General features: G+C 42.1%; 1 protein-coding gene across 2 annotated transcripts in view; it reads right to left on the bottom strand.

Moving 5' to 3' along the window:
* Positions 1–20,000, bottom strand: part of LOC115560002 (cGMP-dependent protein kinase 1) — a 72,775-nt gene that overhangs the window by 44,780 nt on the left and 7,995 nt on the right. For both annotated transcript variants that reach the window (XM_030379263.1, XM_030379262.1), the window contains exon 2: positions 19,366–19,532. In XM_030379263.1, the coding sequence (XP_030235123.1) occupies positions 19,366–19,532 (167 nt within the window). The remainder of the gene's footprint in view (positions 1–19,365; positions 19,533–20,000) is intronic.

A 20,000-nucleotide genomic window follows, 5' to 3' on the forward strand; every position in this document is an offset into this window, starting at 1 on the left:
ACTCCTATCAAACGGAGAGGCGGAAGAAATACTTTGTTTGTAATGCGTTTACAGTGAAAGATGGAGGGATGAAGTCCTCATTAGTAATCGCAACTGAAACAGTAAAATAGCGAAAGTCATCTTGCTGTTGTCTCTTAGAAGTAACAGGAAAAAACCTGCATCACATGGATTTCTCTAATCGTTTATTGAATCTTTGGACAAAACACAGGTACAGGTTAGTGTTTGTATTAGATTTGAGGGCAATAATTGATTTATGTCTCTGACAGGCATTGTGTGGCTCACAAGATAAGATTTACATACAGGGAAAGGCCTGTAGCTGGGAGTGTATCTGCTTCGCTCTAGTTTGCTTTGTTTATTGTTATCTGTTGTTTGGAATTTAGTATCCCGAGCGTATGTCGACACCAGCCCGAAGATAAATCCCTTAAATCCCATTTGTAGACATCTGATTCCTGTTTATTTGTTCTTGCAAAAAACATATTGAGTTGATAACTGCTATCAGCTTATGGAATAAATGGTTATAGAAAAGAAAGTATTTCACAATAAAAGATGCTTTTTTAATTGCTGAATGTATATTAACATTTACTTGTCAAAAAGTCATTATCCAAAACTTTTTCCCTCAAAAAGCCATTATCCAAAACTGTATTGCTCACTATTCCATGCTCATACATAAATTCATAACCATGTGGAAAATAAGTAATGTAAAAAATTATGAATTCCATTACAAGTCAGTTAAACTTTAATCTACCATTAAGCATGTCCATTATAGATCAATTATAGTGCCACCCATCTCTCCAACGGTGTCACCTTGTGAATGGGATTCAACTTTAAAAGCACAAAGCGTACAGAGGGCAGATATGTCGTTCCTCTCTCAGCATTCAAAATCCGCCCTCTAAATCTACAGGACACTGCCCGTGGGTCGGACCTAATGTCCGATCCAGCAGTCCTACTATATTAAAGCTGAACCTCTGGGGTAGGGGTGGGGGGGGGGAGAAAGCATAGAGCCAGAAACAAAAATCGGAGGGGGCAGAGTTAGACCTTTATTTAACGCAGACATAGCTTTAAGAAGGTTACACTAGGGCAGAATACACAGTGTTGATTTGAAACCATGAGACAGATTTTCACTGTTTACTAGTGCTAGCCGAGTTTGTGTTCTCTGATAATAGCCGATTACACGCTGACAGATCCCTGCTCCCTGCGGCATTATTGGTTTAAACAAGAGAAAGAAGGAGAAACGCACTGCTCACCCACATTTCAGCTCGTCTGCAATCAGATTCAAGGTTGTTAATCTAAAGACAGTTTTCTGGGCAGACTGAAGAACTGAACTTATTTATTTAGGCCCACTAGAAGACCAAGTGATTTAAAATAACTTCTGTTTACTTGTCAATAAAAGAACAAAACAAGACGCTTGATCTCTAGATTCGAAAGGCTTCGAGAAAAATTAACTGTGTAAGTAGACACGCTAACAAAAGCGAGAGAATTGACGCAGAATGACGCCGATAATTTGCGTCACTGTCTGGAACAACTGGCAAAAACTGTCGGTTGTTAATGTCAATCTAGCGAAAACGAGACAGCCTTTCATTTCCTGTACACGAGGTCTCTTATGAATACAACTAAAAAATGTTTTAGAGGTCAGCTGTACACTACAGTTCTTCCCTCCACTTTCTTCTCCTCCTTCTCCTCCCTCTTTTTCCTCCTCAACCTCCACCCTCTCTTTCTCTGTCTACTCCACCTCCTCCTCCACCTCCTTCGACACCGCCACCTCTCCTCCTCCTCCTCCTCCACCACAACTTCCTCTCCTCCTCCTCATCCACCTCCCCTTCCTCCCCCAGCTCATCCTCCTCCCTAACCTCCTTCTCGCCTTTTCCTCCGACAGCTCAGCCCTCCAGCTGCCTCTGACCAAGGAGGAAGAGAGAGAGGACCCCCGTCCCAGAGAGGAGAACTTATGGCCTCCACTCCCCGCCACAGAGACACAGAGCTCCTTTCCTCTGCTGCTCTGGGTTTACATGACTACACCAACCGCCACTCACCCCTGTCCCTCTGCTGTCTACCACTGGCCAGTAGACACACAGCCACAGACTCACGTGAACATCATAGCGGTTCTGACCCACTTTTGATGATTCCAACTGGAGAAGTGAGAGAGCTTTTACAGACAAGGGGCCCTATCTTGCACCCAGCGAAATTTACTTTGTACACCGACGCATGTATCGTTGCTAGTTTGCACCCGGCGCAGAGCGGATTCTACCCCCGGAGCAAACTCGCGCCACAACGCTTGCCCCCTGAGAGGCGTGTCGGCGAAAAGCAGAGCCGTGTTCCGGCCCAAATGATGCATGGTGTTATCTTACAGATCGATTTTGCAATTGCGCCACTGACCGAAGAAATCCTGGTTTAAGTGCCCAAGCGGATAGGGCAGTTGGTGTTGCTATTTTGACGTGCCAAGGCAGGTCGGAATTGTAACATAAGCATACGCACACGTGGGCTATACACAGCACAAACAAGCAAACAATTAGCCTAATTTTAATAATATGATGTCAAAGATTGTTCATATGTGTGAAACTGCATAGAAATAGCATGGTGATTGTGGAAACTTTTTTTTCCATAGGGGCTGCATGAACACTGTTGTAGGCTATGCCATGCGTTAAAATAATAACAATAACGACTGATTGTCTTAGGGTAAATGATAACGTTGGTTAAATTATTTGGGAAAGAACAGCTGATACAGAGGTAATAAGTTGTACTTTTATATCAATGCCTCTGCAAACACCGTACCGCAAACACATATTTTCTTGACACAGACATATCGGGCCCTATCTTGCATCCGGCGCAAGTGACTTAGTCACAGGCGCATTTGTCGTTGCTCGTTTATAACTGGCGCAGAGCGTTCTTTTCCCACCACCGCCACTCGCCGGTAAATTAGGGAATGATCTTGCGCCCCAAGGGGCGGTTCGGCGAAAGGAGGAGGCGTGTTCTGGCGCAAACGATATTTTGCCGTTTCTGAATACAACTGCGCCACAGACCAGGTAATACCTGGTTTAAAGTCAGTGGCGCGTTGTTCAGATGTTATTTTAAGGGCGCATGCATACATGCGCATGCGATGCATACGGATTGCTTGTGCACCTCGCGCATACACTTTGCTTCGCTCATCTACACGGACAGCAGTTCCCATTTTTGCAAACCATACATAATTACAAGGAAAATAAAATATTACCACACAAGGAAAATCATTGTGGTGTCCATAAAGATAAAATAAATAGGCATAAATCTAGCCTACACATTTACCCAAATTATTCACGCGAATTGTAGCAGGCGTGATGACGGATCAAATTAGCCTGGTTGACCAATAGTGGCAAGAGACATATGTAGGCTATATAAGGACACCTGTCAAAATGGGTTGTCCGTCAAGAATCAGGAACCACAATTCTGAAGACTGCGAAATAAATTCTGAAGACTGCGAAATCACCTTCTGTAAGTCCATTTAAAACCTTACTCTGCAACTTACCAGTTAGGTTGAGGTTGCTCATAATTTTTCTATTAAACAGTGGAATGGAATACGTCTTGGGACCGAGGATCAGACGCCGGGTGGAGATGGTCTACCGGCCCAGACACACCTATCTCTCCCTGAGTGAGGAGGAATGCAGGCGGAATGCAGGCGTAAGCTGCGCCTGACCCGTCAGGCTGTCACAGATATCTGCCATCTCCTGGCAAATGAGCTGGGGACTGATGCACGCTGTCCCTATGCCCTCCCCGTTGCAGTGAAAGTTACAGCGGCACTGCATTTCTATGCATCTGGGTCATTCCAGCATCACCTTCTATTGGAGGCATTTCACAATCGGCAACAAGTTCGGCTATACATGCAGTTACGTCAGGTCTAGTCCGACATGCTGGGGAATACATCAAATTTCCCGTTACACCTGACAGCCAGGAAAGAACAAGGCAGGAGTTTTGGACCAAGTATGGGTTCCCTGGCGTCCTTGGTGCTATAGACTGCACCCATGTGCAGCTACGTGCCCCATCAGTAAACGCACTCATATACATAAACCGGTAGGGAACTCATTCGATTAATATCCAAGTCATTTCCGATGCTAATTGTAAAATAAATCATGTCTTTGCTAATTACCCTTGCTCAAGCCATGACTCTTTCATATTGGCAAACTCGACCATTCCTGCCATATTCGAGGGGAATCCTCCCTTGGATGGGTGGCTGTTAGGGGACAACGGCTATCCGTTGAAGACATGGCTCATGACCCCATTTCTTATGCAAGCAACAGTGCGCAAAATTGTATTCAACAGTAAACACACACAAACACGCAGTGTAATTGAACGTACATTCGGAATACTGAAAATGCGCTTCAGGTGTTTGGATAGGTCAGGTGGTACTTTACAGTAGTCCTCAAAAAGTCGCAGCATTCTTTGTGGCATGTTGTGTTTTACACAACATTGCCATGAATCATGGATGTGTCGATGACATTAATGAGGATAGATTAGAGGACTTAAGGAGACGTGATGCTGAACTGCATGTGCCGATGCCATTACGTCCAAATGCCCCAGCAGCAGCACGGGAGAGGAGAGCTCTCAGAGGAGCTGCATCGTATATAGTGAGGTACGCAAACTAATGACATCTCCGCTCTATTGTTTAGCTACATTGTACAATTATTACCATGCATTCATAACCTTGTGATTCAGAGAAAGTGAGCCCAAAACATCGGAATGTCCTTGAGACATTTTTTATTGGACTTGTCCAAATGTTCGCAGGCGTAAATGAAAAAAAATAATACAAAACGAAAAATGAAAAGTTGCAAAGATTTGAAGGAGATTTAGCCGAAAAAATTAATTATTTTCTCACTCCTCTGAACCTTTCTTGGCGTGCGCCTGGCAAATCCGCCATCATAATAGCAATCCACCATGGAACAAGCGCTGATTGCTCTTAAAGGGGATGCGAGAAAACGCTCTGATTGGTTCATTGCACGTTACGCCCAAACCACACCTACGGGTAATTAGGCTGCTTCAGACCAACCCTTTTGACACTTGCGCCACGGCGCAAGTGTCATTTATCCGCCTGTATAATAGCGATAGCGCCGTAGAACCACCCACAAAGCTACTTGCGCTTTGCGCTTCCCACTTGCGTTTAAGACCGTTAAAATAGGGCCCATCGTGTTCAAGTTCATAACTTTAAGGCTTGATGAGTATTTGATCGTAAGGAAACATAGTTTTACCGCGAGTGGGGGTTTAAAGGAATGAATGAATGCGGGTGATGCTTGGCACACGTGTCTCTGTTTAAACACACGCAAACTAAACACGTTGGCTAAGGCATAATACAATGTATATATTTACGGGGGGACACATGCATATTAGGAACACAGGTGGATAACGACAATGTATACAATAATGGTAAGAACAATGTTTGTTAATGTACTGTCGCATATCATTAAATAGACCCACAGATGCGGCCATAGGGCCGCATATCATGTATGTGTTAAGTTCTCTTTGCCGAAATTTAAAGGACGACTCAGTGTTTCTGAAGTTGTAGAAGAAAACGTTATTCCATGTGTGAATTAGGCCATATTATTTGGACATAAACTAAGCCATTTGAAGTTTGAAATTCATGAGGTCATGCATCTGTCTCAGGGGAGACTGCAAACCAGCTGTCAAAATATCAACTCGTCAGTTTCAAATGCGCTCATGGCTCTTAAATGGGATGGGAGATGGCACTCTCATTGGTTTATTGCATGTTACTCCCAAAACAGACCTACGGGTAACCAAGCTACTTCAGACCAACCCATTTTAGATTTGTGTCGGGCGCAGCAAGAGTCATTTATCCGCCGGTATAATAGCAACAGCGCCAGAGACCGGCCCACAAAGCTACATCCGCTTTGCTCTTCTCACTCGCGTTTCAGACCGTTAAAATAGGGCACGATCGGTTATTAGGGCGCAGATGCCTTTTTGTCCTTGATTCAGACTGGGCCGACTGCCGTTCAGAGTCTCTTAGTAGGCTTGAGTGTCAGTGTGGATTCTACTTTAAGGTGACATATTATGCTACCAGGTGTGAGTGTGATTAGCCGTTACAAGCTGTTTTGAAAATCGGCCTCTTCCGACATCACAAGTGGACGTGTCCACCTAGATGAATGGTAAATGGACTGCATTTATACAAGCGCTTTAATCGAAAGCGCTTTACAATATTGCCTGACATTCACCCATTCATGCACACATTCACACCCCGACGTCTGTCAACGATGCAAGGCGACAGCCAGCTCGTGGACTGTAGCCAACGTTGGTCATCTATCCGTCACACATCTAGGTGGAAACACCCACCGATGATGCCAGAAGAGCCAGACGTTTTGATTTGATTCGCTCTAAAAATTCGGTGCGATTTGATGAGATATGATTCAATCCGATAGAAACAGATATTTTTTTTTTTCTGATCCGTATGGAAACGGAATGAAATTAGTTGACAATGCTGTGTTGATATTAGGGATGTGAATAACTCAAATTTTTCATGGTCGAATAATCAGTGGGTGTTATGAACGAATAATCGATTATTCGATGTGTGCCGACATTCACAAAGGCAGCCATGGATCACTTCATATCTTAAACGCAAAAAAACAACTACCTGCTAAGTAGTTCCAGTCAAATTGTCTGTTCGGCCTTCAAAACGAGAGCTGTCAGTTGTGTATCAGTTGTGAAAAAGGCATTAAACTGTAATCAGAAAACGCGGCTATATGGACCCTATAGTATCTGTGGTAGATAAAGGCTGGGACGTATTGGTGGATCGTTATACCATATATTATAGTAGTTATGGCATTCACCACAATCACAGCCTTAATGGAAATGACCACTTCAGGTTATTCTCCATTAGACCCGAAGCGTGAAAACCTTCAGCATGAAAGCTGTTTGTTACGCCACAGTACTTGAAGACAAGTCATGCATTTATGTCTCTAAATTCAAGGATAAAGCAAGCTTAGGAGCCAAGAAGAAAAAAGGAAAGTACAACGAATGCAGGTATAAAAAAACTCATTAGGAAACAAAGAAAAATGGAGGCCTGATGCAGATTACACACTTGTGTTTTCCTGAAGAGCCACTAGCTTGTTTAGAATAGTTATGGGTGCAAAGTAATGATATGAGTGACCTGTTACTCCCTGCCACAGGCCATAAAGAGATATTATGGAGCTGTTTGGCTGATTGTGTCTCTTCAAAAGGCGCATAACAAATTCAGAAAATAAAGAATAGAAAGTGATACATGAAGGAAGTCAGACTGGATTAATAATATTATGACTGCAGAAATTACCCTTTATGTTTTTTTATCCAAGTGAGGTTGAGGACAATCAAAGCATTGAATCAGAATTTGTGTAAACACAAATACCAAATGCTGCACGACACAGTTTCATAAAAAAACAACTGTAAAGTGCAGACTATAGGACTAAGAACCACATCTTCCTCCTTTTTATAAGTCCATAAAGGCATGCGTCATAGTTACACCTCAGAGACACAAAGATAATACATCTCAACAAAATGTCTTAACTACATTCAACATCAAATTCAATGAAATTAGCGAGTGTCTAGGGGCCATTCTGTTCCTGAACATCCCTACTCGTATAAATCCTCCCCAGTCCCTTATCCCTCACCCCTCCTCTGTCCCCTCCCCCAGCCCGTCTCCATTTTAATTAACCAATCTTAACGGCTCTGTTCCAGCCTCATCAGATGAGGGCTTCTATCCTGACATGCTGATTGATTAGTGATTAGCAAGAACTCTCACTCATAGTTCACGCAACCTTACCCCAGACCTCTTAATTAACAGTCATCATTAATATCATATCTGCATGCTTTTATGGATTTATTTATTTATTGTATATATTGATGTATTCTATTTATATGTATACTTTTTTTCATAAACTTTGTTAGTATTTGATTTAAAAGTGTATTATATAATATAATAATATATATAAACTATAATTATTATTGGCATATACAACAAAGTATAGGAATAAATAGAGGCACACAGATGGAGACAGGCATTACATTAATATTAACACATATATTATATTATATACATCTATAATATTTACCCACATGCACATATTTTTAGCATGCATGCATATGTTTACACAACAACGTACACAAACACACATGCATGCATGCGCACACACACTTACACACTCACGTACGCCTTGGATTCTCCCCTGGATTGACTTCAAAGGTAATCGAGTACACTTGAGTTTCTAATCAATAGTCTCTACCATTATTTTGGTTTAACAACAACAAAGGCTAAAGTAAAGGTCATCCCATATCATGAGGTGTTCCGGGGAAAGTGATCCATCTGAGGGACAGATTCAGAAAAAAATAGAAATCATTGTGTTGTATTGGTGCTCCGGTGCGTGAGATTAAGTGTGTACTGAACGCTTGGCTTTCAACCCTTTTTTCATCGCAGAAATTCCCCTTCACAGCCTCACCTGTGTGTTTTGTGTACGTGTGTGAGTGTGTGTGTGTGTGTGTGTGTGTGTGTGTGTGTGTGTGTGTGTGTGTGTGTGTGTGTGTGTGTGTGTGTGTGTGTGTGTGTGTGTGTGTGTGTGTGTGCGTGTGTGTGTCTGTGTGGAGGACTTTTTTTCTTCTTTTTTGTCACCCTATGGAGCAGATTACTTCTACCTCATCTTGAACTTGGCAAACACGCAGCTTATCCAGACCCTGCAGACACTCCAAACCCGGTATCCTGTCTCACTGTAAAACACACTGTCCACACTCAGACCCAACACTAAACCTGTCTCACTGCACCACACACTGTCAGCACTAAGACCCACCAACACTACACCTGTCTCACTGCACCACACACTGTCCACACTGAGAACCACCAACACTACACCTGTCTCACTGCACCACACACTGTCAGCACTGAGAACCACCAACACTACACCTGTCTCACTGCACCACACACTGTCCACACTCAGACCCAACACTAAACCTGTCTCACTGCACCACACACTGTCCACACATAGACCGACCAACACTACACCTGTCTCACTGCACCACACACTGTCCACACTAAGAACCATCAACAGCAGAATACCTGTCTCACTGTAACACACACTGTCCACACTAAGAACCACCAACAGCAGAATACCTGTCTCACTGTTACACACACTGTCCACACTAAGAACCACCAACAACACTACACCTGTCTCACTGCACCACACACTGTCCACACTAAGAACCACCAACAGCAGAATACCTCTCTCACTGTTACACACACTGTCCGGATGGGTTATTCAAATATTTGATTATTCGACAGTAACACCAAACCCTCTCCTCGAATAAAGACAGACAGACACACAGGCATGCAGACAGACCAGGGGACTGACTGGCGGGTAGACCAGCAGATAGACGGAGAGGCCAAGAGGAAGATAGACTGTCTTATCTCATGAGTTTGTGACATTTTACTGTATCTTTATAATTGGCTGTAGTCAAGAATGATTTGTGGAAGATGGGCAAACAGATGGACTAAAGTCTGAAAGACAGAAAGACGTAAAGACAAGAAGATCAAACAGACACACAAACGAGGGAAAGAAAGGAAGAATCTCATGGCATCTCACTTTCTACCTTTCCTTTGACAACTCTTACCATGATGAAGGCATTCACACAAGCCTACATTCGCACACAGTGACACAGTCAGTTTGACAAAGGCACTGATCCCTTTGAAGTGTGCTGAGGCGGGACTTGCAAGAAACTTTGAGTGCATTAAAGGTTGTATAGGTGATTTGCTTTTTTGGCCATTTTTGCAAAATTACTTGAAATCCTTATCATAACCCGCTTACAGCCACTGAGTTAGAAGTACTGACATGAAAATTAAACAAGTCAATCATCTGTGGAACCGGCAGGGCTCGAAAAACTCCAGCCAATCATTTCCATTGCCACCGAGTTGCATTGGACAGTAAGTACGTCAATCAAACGGTCGTACTGCACTCCCCCTCCCCCGCGCCCCGCGCGCGACCCCTTCGTGCAGTACTCGTGACCCAGAGCTCGTGACCCAGAGCAAGCTCCTGTTTGTTGTTAACCTGCGGTAGCTACTGGAACTAGTTAATCCACATTTGGACCTAGCAGTAGAAGACAATTTCCATGGCAGACAAGACGCCACCATCCCCACCACCACCACCACCACCAGCAAAGAGAAGGAAAACTCTTTTTCAGAGAGTAATTGATAATAAAAACGCTGAAAGAGAAAAACTGAAATCAAGAATAATCCTAGGCGCTGCTTTCGAACGTTGGCGGCAACTGAAGGACGAGAAGGGTCTAAAAACCGATGCTTGTGTGGCGGTTGACCTAGTTTCAAAGTTTATACCGTTTATACTCGGTAATACCGGTGTGGAGACGAGTGTATTACTCGGTGTGAAAATGTCCACACCGCGGCAACCCTAGTGAAAACCAGGACTTCCAATACAATTATATGAAACAAACATACATTTTCTAAAAATAGTAATGATTTATGTGACCGTTTAATGTTTATAACATCTGGTCCAACCATTGCAGCGAGAACGTATTCTCAGCAGGGGGTGCTGGGAAAAAAAAAAACTCAGCCTGCACTAGACTCGCAACTCGTTACATTGATAAAAAAAGATGTATAGCAGCGCAGCTCAATTACACCAGTGCATGCGCGGACAGTTGAAAATCGATCGTTCACATCCAGCTGCTCACAGAACAAGTTTAGCGCACCACCGCTACCCTCACACTTTTTCATATAACCTTCAGCACTAGGTCATATGAGCATTAAATAAATGCTGCGTCTCAAAATGCCTTGGACAGCAGCGAGGATGACTCGCTTTGCCACGGGCCGAAACAGTTCGGAGCGACCACAGCCAGAGCGAACACAGCGGGGCAGAGGAGTGTCAGGGATAGTCTTTGGTGTACACATCAGTACGGCCTATTTGCACTACTGTTTAGTGGCAATGCAGTGTTTTATTCGATGCCTTTTTATTTTCGTATATTATTTCAATGAATACAATTTATTTATTCATAAAAAACGGATCTGGTCTTCAAATCTTTTTTCCAAATATAGGTCGTCTTACAATGGGGTTTGTGTTTATATTCGGACCAATACGGTACAGCGGGCGCTCACATGACGTTAAGCATTTCCTGGTGCATAATGTGACGCTTCAGAACCTAAAATCCCGTTTCTCCCCGTTGACACGACAACACATAACCGGCGTTTTCAGAAATCTCCACTTTGGCCGGAGTTTTTAGAAATGATCGTTTTCTGTGATAAGACAGGGCCTCGGACAGGGGGTGTTGCAGCACCCCCAGCACTCCTACTTCCCGCGGTACTGGGTGCAACTTACAGCTGAATGTAGTGCCATGTTGTTAAACGAAAACCTACGCTAGCCTGGCTCGCTCTCGCGAATCTCTGTTCGCGCTCGTGCATGATTGCGCGTCCAGGTACTTGGAATGGGTGGAGTCAGAGTCAGCGTTGAAGGAGAGGGGGTAGGACCATTTGAGTTGTGTATTTTCAAAATCTGCTGGCGTTTCGCAAATCACCTACCCAACCTTTAACAATCGACTACAGTATTTGCACCAGAACAAATTATCCAGACTTGCTAATTAGCCGGAAACCGGACGACGTATGACTAAAAAGGAGAATCAGCTAGTTAGGCTAGCTAGGCTTCAGGGATCAATAGAAAACCAAGGCAATCACATGCTAATCAGAGTGCTCGCAAAGAGGAGGACCAACAAAAGGAGAGTATAAAAGGAGTATTTAAATGTAATTAGAATTACATGTCTCTGATGGGTGAAAAGAAAGAAAGGGAGAGGGAAAGAAAGAATATTTTGCTATATGCCAGCAATGTTGATAGCTACCTGCAATCAATACAAAGCTGAAAATGAAAAACAGATATTGATATTTTGGGGTTGTTTATAATTCAAATTTAAAATCATTGAGTTGTAACAGGTGCGAGATATTTTTTAATTTGCTCATGTGAATTAAAGTAAACACAGACACAGAGACATGCATGGGCATTTAAACATTCACGCAAAAGACACCCTCGGCACAAAATTAATTAACTGATAAATCGGGGATGCGTCAACAAACGCACAAACAATCATGTGAACAAACACAAACACAACGGCTTAAAGCATAAGAGACCTTGTAGTTATGTCTATTTTGCGCTCTCACAAAGAGAACAGTGAATGTTAAATGCCTGGAGGCCTCCTTTCTATGAACGCCCATCGCTACCCTTCAGAGAGAGGGCTTAAGACCTTCACCTGATTCTTTCAGTCTGACATCTGGCACTGCTGTCAACGGTGTGTGTGACTATTGCATGCAGATGGAAACATGTTATGCCCAATAATCACATGATCAGCTGACGAAAAGAAACCACATTTTAAGGGGTTTAGTAGATTAAAAAAAAAGATGTAATATTTTGTCATTTGGCAGAAGCTTTAACCAATGGGACTGAATTGGGATGCATGGCAGGCCTAATTATTGGCTGCAGAGTGAATTCAGTGTTAAAACCTTTTTCTTTTGTGTGGTAAATGTGGCACAAAGGTGAAAATGCTATTGTGTTTTCGGGCCTTATTTTATTTTGTTCCAGGAGCCCCGGTCCTCCAGAAGCCATTACCCTTTGGGGTTGGCAGGCCAGAGGAAAGGTGGGATTTAAGTGTACTGGGCCTGGGTGTGAACCCAGTGTGGGTGTAGGGATCAGGGTGAAAGGAAGAAAACATGCAATAAAAATGTATGAAATAATGAATGAAGAAAAATTCCTGTGATGATGTCAAAGGCCAAAACCCACGCAGGTTGTAAGGGATAGGTTGTGACAGAGCCGGCTTCATGTGTTAGACGGGTGTTATTGTGGGATTGCTTTCTATTGAAAAGTCCTCGAAGATTCAATGAAAGAAGGTGAAGAGGAGGCAAGCTTTGTAACACTTGAGCTAGTCTAGTGTGGTTTGAACCCAACTATGGAGTGGTGCTGATCACCATGGTGTAAAACACAGTTTAGAGTGGAGGTTGCTTTGTGATCACCACTTTAGTTAAGAAGCAATTTGATATCGTTTTGATTTGTATCGATTTATTTATCGTTCAGGGGATAATGGTCTAATATAGTCTATAGAAAGTGTGGTTGAAGAATGATTAATAACCCATAATGTTCTATTTTGATAGGGCCATTGTTGTGCTAAGGTGTTTGATCCCTGATGCATGGATAATAGCCTGTAGACATTCTTAAGGAAGCATGACTGCCCCTACTTGCTCCTTTATCTAAAATCAAATGCAAAACACTTTGGATCAAAACATCTGTTTAGTGCCCCACACAAAAGGTTCTCTGATGTTCTTTTTGTCTTTTTGTTATTGTTTCTGGTTGTCCTTTACAACAGATATTATCTGATTTCCGCTGGACTCAGTGGATGGTTTGAGAACAGGGGCAACCATGGGGCACATGAAACGGTTGACAACCCTTGGCCCAAATGTGGTTGCCAGTGGTAACAGGCGGATGTTACCTTCAAGACCCGTAAGAGCCTTTTTAAAGCCATTCATATATTAACTGGACACCCTAGTGTGTGCTGTATTCCAAGGGAACAACGTCCTAATCTCCTGATGCCGAATGTTTGTGTGTGTGTGTGTGTGTGTGTGTGTGTGTGTGTGTGTGTGTGTGTGTGTGTGCGTGTGTGTGTGTGTGTGTGTGTGTGTGTGTGTGTGTGTGTGTGTGTGTGTGCGTGTGCGTGTGTGTGCGTGTGTGTACGAGTCAAAACTGACAGCTAAATCAATGATAGGGGGCAGGAATTCCGTTTTTCAATCATCAATCAACCAGATACACAAACACACACATGCACTCAGATTCAGACATTCTCTCTCTCTCTCTCTCTCTCTCTCTCTCTCTCTCTCTCTCTCTCTCTCTCTCTCTCTCTCTCTCTCTCTCTCTCTCTCTCTCTCTCTCTCTCTCTCTCATACACACATGCATTCCCACACACGCACTGAACAATTGAATTAGATTGAGTGTGTTGGTAAGTGAATGCTGTTATATCCAACAAGCATTTTAAAGCTTGAAATATAACTTTGCTTAGGCTTCCTCCACATAAATACAGCCATGACAAGACAGGCAAGACCCCCAGGAATACATCAGGACCTGCATTTATAGGTTGCCAGGCAACAACGAAATGCAACCGTTTTTCAAAAATCACTTTGTCAATCTCCTTTTCTGATTAGTGTCATTGTCGTTGATAACGTTGGCATTAATTATGATGAGGAAGATGTTGATGAGGATGGGGTTACTAACTACACATTTTTCTATTTTATGCAGTTGTTTCTCTTTAGTCAATTGAATATTGATCGAAAATGGCTGATCATTATGCTTTGGTCAACCATTGGTTTGCAGATGCCATTGTTGTGGATAGCGAGCGGGTCATCTGAACAGGTGAACATATTGAAGAGTTTATCAGAGATCTTATTGCTCACTGTGTGATGTATGTTGCCGTGACACACAATCCAAAGAGGATTACAATATGAATAAAACATGCCTCAAACAAACAGATCCATTCCACGTATTCACTGATTAGTTTAACATAGGATGAGGGTCTTACATGTACTGAATCAATATGAACACCTGTTGAGTAAGATACTGGTGGGTCACAGTGTGACCGCAGCAGCTAAGATGAAGGCATGGAGGCAAAATATAAAAGCAGCTCTTTTGTTGCAAATATAAAACATGAACGAATCAATTTTGAAGTATATTTGTAGATGTCCAGATAACAAATTAATCAACAAAATCATCCTATACAATTTTCGGTGTTTAGTGGAGATCCTTCCGCTCTCTCCGTCATCTTCATCTGAAAAATCGAAATCCCTCAGGTATTGTGTTAAAACGACCTTGATAAGATGGCCTGGATAGCTCAGATTGCAGTGCACCAGCAATCAAAACTGTTCTGGCAATCAGTGGATGGTTGCTGAGTTAAATTATCTGATTTTACTCATTATATATTTATTTTCTATTGCTATTTTGGTATTATCCTGTCCGTACATTGCTAGTGAATGCAGACCTCAGTAAAATGTCCTCGTATTGTGTTCAAGCTGTAGGCCTACATGATTCCATTTCCCAAGACCTTTCCTTGCATTTCCATTTTCCACCTTTCTTAACTGTATATCTATAAAAAACATACAGCAGAATTATTTACAAAATAAAAGTCTGCTGTTGACATGGAATTTTCTGATTTGCTGCTTCACAACATTAATGTTTGACCAAAATGGAATACATGAAACCAATGCGAGGGCAGATTGCATTCATAGCGTGCAATGACTGAATACTATCATATCTAATCTCATTGAATATGGGGTAATCTACTGAATCAAACGTAATGTCACAACACATACTATACACCTATCTACACACTTGTATGAATAGCTCTGCAGCAATCTCAGGTGAAGCGGTGGTTATTCTAGCTATGATCGGAGTATGAAGGAAAGTCTCATGGCTGTATTTTACCGAAGCCATTAGTTATCAGGAGCATCGTTCAAATAAATGTTACCCACCACCTACAACGAGTCTGCGAATGTTCGGTATAATTTCAGAGAGGAGACGTAAAACAATGAAGTTGAAACACTTGACAATAATAAAATGTGATTATGCGACTCATCATAATTAGCCACCTGTGTGAGCCGTATATGAAAGGAGGACCCAGCCAATCAAAAACGGGCTACGTCACCATGGGGACATATGGGGGGGCGGGGAGGGGGGGTCTATTGTCTCCTTAGCAATCAGAGTGTGTGAGGAAGGGATCTATGTCATCTACAAGGACACTGGAATATGAGGACTTTTGTGCTGAATGTCTCCAATAAGGGTGGGATATTTTGGAATATTTGTGCTTTATTATAAGCTAAATGTTTTGTTGCAACGCAATAAATTACACATCTTTTATAATGTAAGAACATAAAGTACCTACAAATTAAATCATTATCTGGAAATTGAATATTTCCGAAATGTTATTCGCAAGTTAGGGTTAGGGTTAGTCATCGACAGAGAGATAGACACAGAGACCCTGCAGGTCTAAAATTGTGCAGAAAAATAAATAAAGTCTTGAATCAGATTCATATCACTGAATATTTCACGGAGCGACTCCCCATCTGCCCCAAAGGCAATACAGCCAAGCCATGTCGCCAGATAGATGCAAGGCGATCCCGTCAAGTTAGAGGAGGAGAAGAGTCAGAATTATGTTCTGCCCTTCTTCTTATTCCTTGAAAATCCTGTCAGCCTGCGCCGGCACATAGCTGAGCCACCGAGCACATTCTCCCCGGCACCTCTCTGTTTCTGTCTCGGGGGGGGCCGGGGGGGGGGGGGTATCTGCCAAGTCAGAATTAAAAGTTCATGCTTCGAAATCGCCCTCCCCCGACACTGGAACAGAGCAGGCATGTAGGGCACCAACTTGCCCGACTCTTCTTCTATTTGTTCTTCGGCAGCGCTGCTGAAGGAAGCGTGGTGCTTGTATCAGTTCTGAGGTGTTGTGATCGCAGAGAACAAATGTAATCCTTCTCAGTTTGTTTGAAAATCTGATTCGGCCAACTAGTCTGGAGTAAGAGTATCTGTTACTTTTTATTATCTTTTTATTTCATTGTCATCAAACTGTTAATGATTACTAGACAGTACGTAGGGGAAATAGTATATCAATATATTGATTCATATACAGCATATGTAAATATATATAGAGAGAGAGAAAAAGAGAAAAAAAGAGAGAGAGAGAGCGAGAGAGAGAGAGAGAGAGAGAGAGAGAGAGAGAGAGAGAGATTCTTCATGTAAAAAATCCCATGAATCCTATCCGACCATCGTAGAAATCCCTGTCACTGTGAATTGACAGTTGATATAATTTCTGCATTACCTTATCTCCACGTAAGGTATAACGTTGTGGAAAGAGAAGGCTGATCCCTGCGAAGACTTGTCAGGTTTATCAGAAGCTGGTGTCTGCCAACGCTTACAATTAACACGCCATGTCAAGGAAATTTATTTTTGTTTGAATTGCACGAGTATTGAGAGGATTAGATACAAGATCGATAGAACCGGGTTCAAAGAGAAAATAAGAAAAGAGGGTATGAGTATGAGTATGAATATTATGATGGTTAGATGGAAAGCACCAACCATCCTATCCTTTATTAATATTTTAAACAATTTCTGCAAAAAGATTCATTTAATTCCCAAAGGGAATTGTCTCAAACTGAGAGAGAAGGGTAGCCCTACTTGAACCAAGCTCCTTGCTCTGTCACAGTTGAGGAAACCAAGACACAATGCCCCCTAGACAATTCTTTATATTCCAGATACACATCTGTTTCCAAAGAGCCCTGTAGTGCTGTACGATTAATCCATTTATGGTGTCCTGGCATTTGCTTATCACAGTAACACATTTAACGCAATTACTTTATACGAGAAATGCTGTGTGTGTGTATGTGTGTGTGTGTGTGTGTGCGTGTGTGTGTGTGTGTGTGTGTGTGCGTGTGTGTGTGTGTGTGTGTGTGTGTGTGTGTGTGCGTGTGTGTGTGTGTGTGTGTGTGTGTGTGTGTGTGGGTGTGGGTGTGTGTGTGTTTGTGTGAGTGTAGATGCATGCATTTGTGTGTGTGTGAGCATGTGTATGTGTGGAAGTATGGGTGTGTTGTTAAAGGCAACATGAAATGGAAAGTCATACAATGGCCCCTCACCAACTGATTTGTGTTGATGTGAATTAGTGTAAGTGAGTGACATGACATTCCAACCGAGCATACTGGTAATACTTAAGCAACAAAGTTTCGGCCATATCCCCTCCCCATCCCCGCTCACTGTCAGAATCTCATAAACCTTGTCTTCCAAGAGGATCTTCTCATTTCACATGTCACAACCGTGTTCTTTACCCTTCACATTTTCTTGAATTAAAGTAAATATTACTTCCTGTCTTCTTTAATAGAGTTTTGTGTGTGTCACTGTACAACGCATGTGGCTGTAGGGGCTGGCGGCCGCCTTTTCTTAGTACCTGATGTTTAATGCCATTTAATTCAAAACTAAGACAAAAGGGATGGGCCCTGACATTTTTAGGAAAGTATATCCAATCAGAACCAGTCATCCAAATGTGTCAAATGGGAATTCAGATGAGCACAGGAGGAGGAGTGGTGAAAATAACTGTAATGCATCATCGGTTACGTTTCAATATGTTGTATTTGAGTAATTAAGTAATTTAGATGACATCATGGATTATCATGTTTCCTTAAAGTTACTGGGGCAGGATGGTCTAATGCTTAGGTTGCTTGACTCCTAGCCAAAATGTACGTGTTTGATCCCAAATGTCTCTAACCCCTAACAGTTAGTAAGTGTGGATTAAAGCATCAGCCAACTGCATACGTCCTACTAAATATTAATATGATTTTTTTAGTATGCTGGAGAGATTTTCCACATTTATGTGAGCAATTATTGGTTTTAGAGAGCTAAATTTGATTGTTGAGCTTGATACTAAGCTGTTACACCCTTTCTCCCAATTAAAACTATATTAAAATCACTGGAGAAAACACAGAACAAAAAATAAAAGTAGATAATGAAGTAATATTTTTTATTTGTATACATAAGGGAGCGAAAATCCTCAAGTTTGTTTCGCTATAACTGCCTGGGGGTTTCACACAACGCCTTACTGGAGACATAAATTGAGATCATAGACTAAATTTAGTCTGAGTAGTGTGTTGATTTGAAATAGCTTGACCATGTCTTGGAGCACTCACTGCTCCCCGACCATATCCTTGGCTGTTAATGCAAAAGCATCTGTCAAACCCTTCTGGTTCTGCTTACAAATTCCTGCAGTCATCACTCCACTAGTCTGCCCGTTTGCCATAGGAATTTGTTGACATTGAATCTGTCACAAACGGTTGACGCAGTTAATACGCAGTTAATACTCCTAATACACTATTCCAAAATTAAAAAGTTTAAAAAATTTGCAAGAAAACACAACCCATTAAGGGACTTCTTTTGGGTGTGTTGTTCCCTCCTAAAACCATTATTCTTCCTCCTCCATCTTAAAACGATTATTGAGGACCAAAATATGTGAGGTGAAGAGGCTTCCTGAGCCATAATTTTTTGTGGCTGTCAACAAAATGGCCCTCGGCATTAGAAGCTTTTGAAACATGTCCATAATGCATAATTTCCCCCCTTCAATTTAATGTCACCCAAAAAGATTAAAAAGTTGATATAGAGAGTGAGAAATAGGAGGGGTGGGGAAGGTGAGAGGGAGAATGAGATAGTAGGAGAAAGAAAGAGAGATATGATTATGAGTGACATGACATTATTAATTATCCCATATTTACTTTTTGAACTCTTTGAATCTCATTGGTGTTGGATCCCAACACAAATGGAATCCACAACTGAGGACAAACATGCAGCAGAGAGTTGTGAAGAGTCATCCTACCTTCCATGACATAGACCAGGGAGCCCACGTCCCCTTCCTTGATGATGCATGAGTCCTTGCCATACTCCACGGGGTACATGCAGTCCACAATCTCCTGGATCTGTGACAGCTCCAGGTTCTTCATGAAGTCATTGTCCAGGATGGCCTCCTTGATCAGGTCCTTGGACCTGAAGGAAGATGCATAAATGAATGAATGATGAATTAATATATGAATGAATAATGGATGGAATGGATGGATGGATATGTTTTTAAGGGAAACACAAAAAAAAAAGAGATTCTAATATATTGTAGTCTTGTATACACCTAACACGTTTTGGTATTCAATTTGAGGAATGCTGTGATTGTCGGAGTGACCTTCATGGACATAGAGAAGCTGATGAAAGACATAAAGAAATGCTGTTGTCCAATCTTGTAAACGCCTACTCTATTTTGGAATTGAATACGATTTCAATGAATATCTTGAGAGATATGGTGACAATGAGCAGGTCCTGAGGATGATTTATTAGTATTCTCGATCCACCCTTACAGGTCCATGAATTGAATAAATGAATGAATTGACGGAAAAGTTTATTCATAGGTGAACCAGAAATAACCAGAAATAAGAAATAATAATTTGTTTGGGAGAGACATCAGTG

Source organism: Gadus morhua, chromosome 15 (genome assembly GCF_902167405.1).
Source record: "Gadus morhua chromosome 15, gadMor3.0, whole genome shotgun sequence".
Classification (NCBI taxonomy): domain Eukaryota; kingdom Metazoa; phylum Chordata; class Actinopteri; order Gadiformes; family Gadidae; genus Gadus; species Gadus morhua.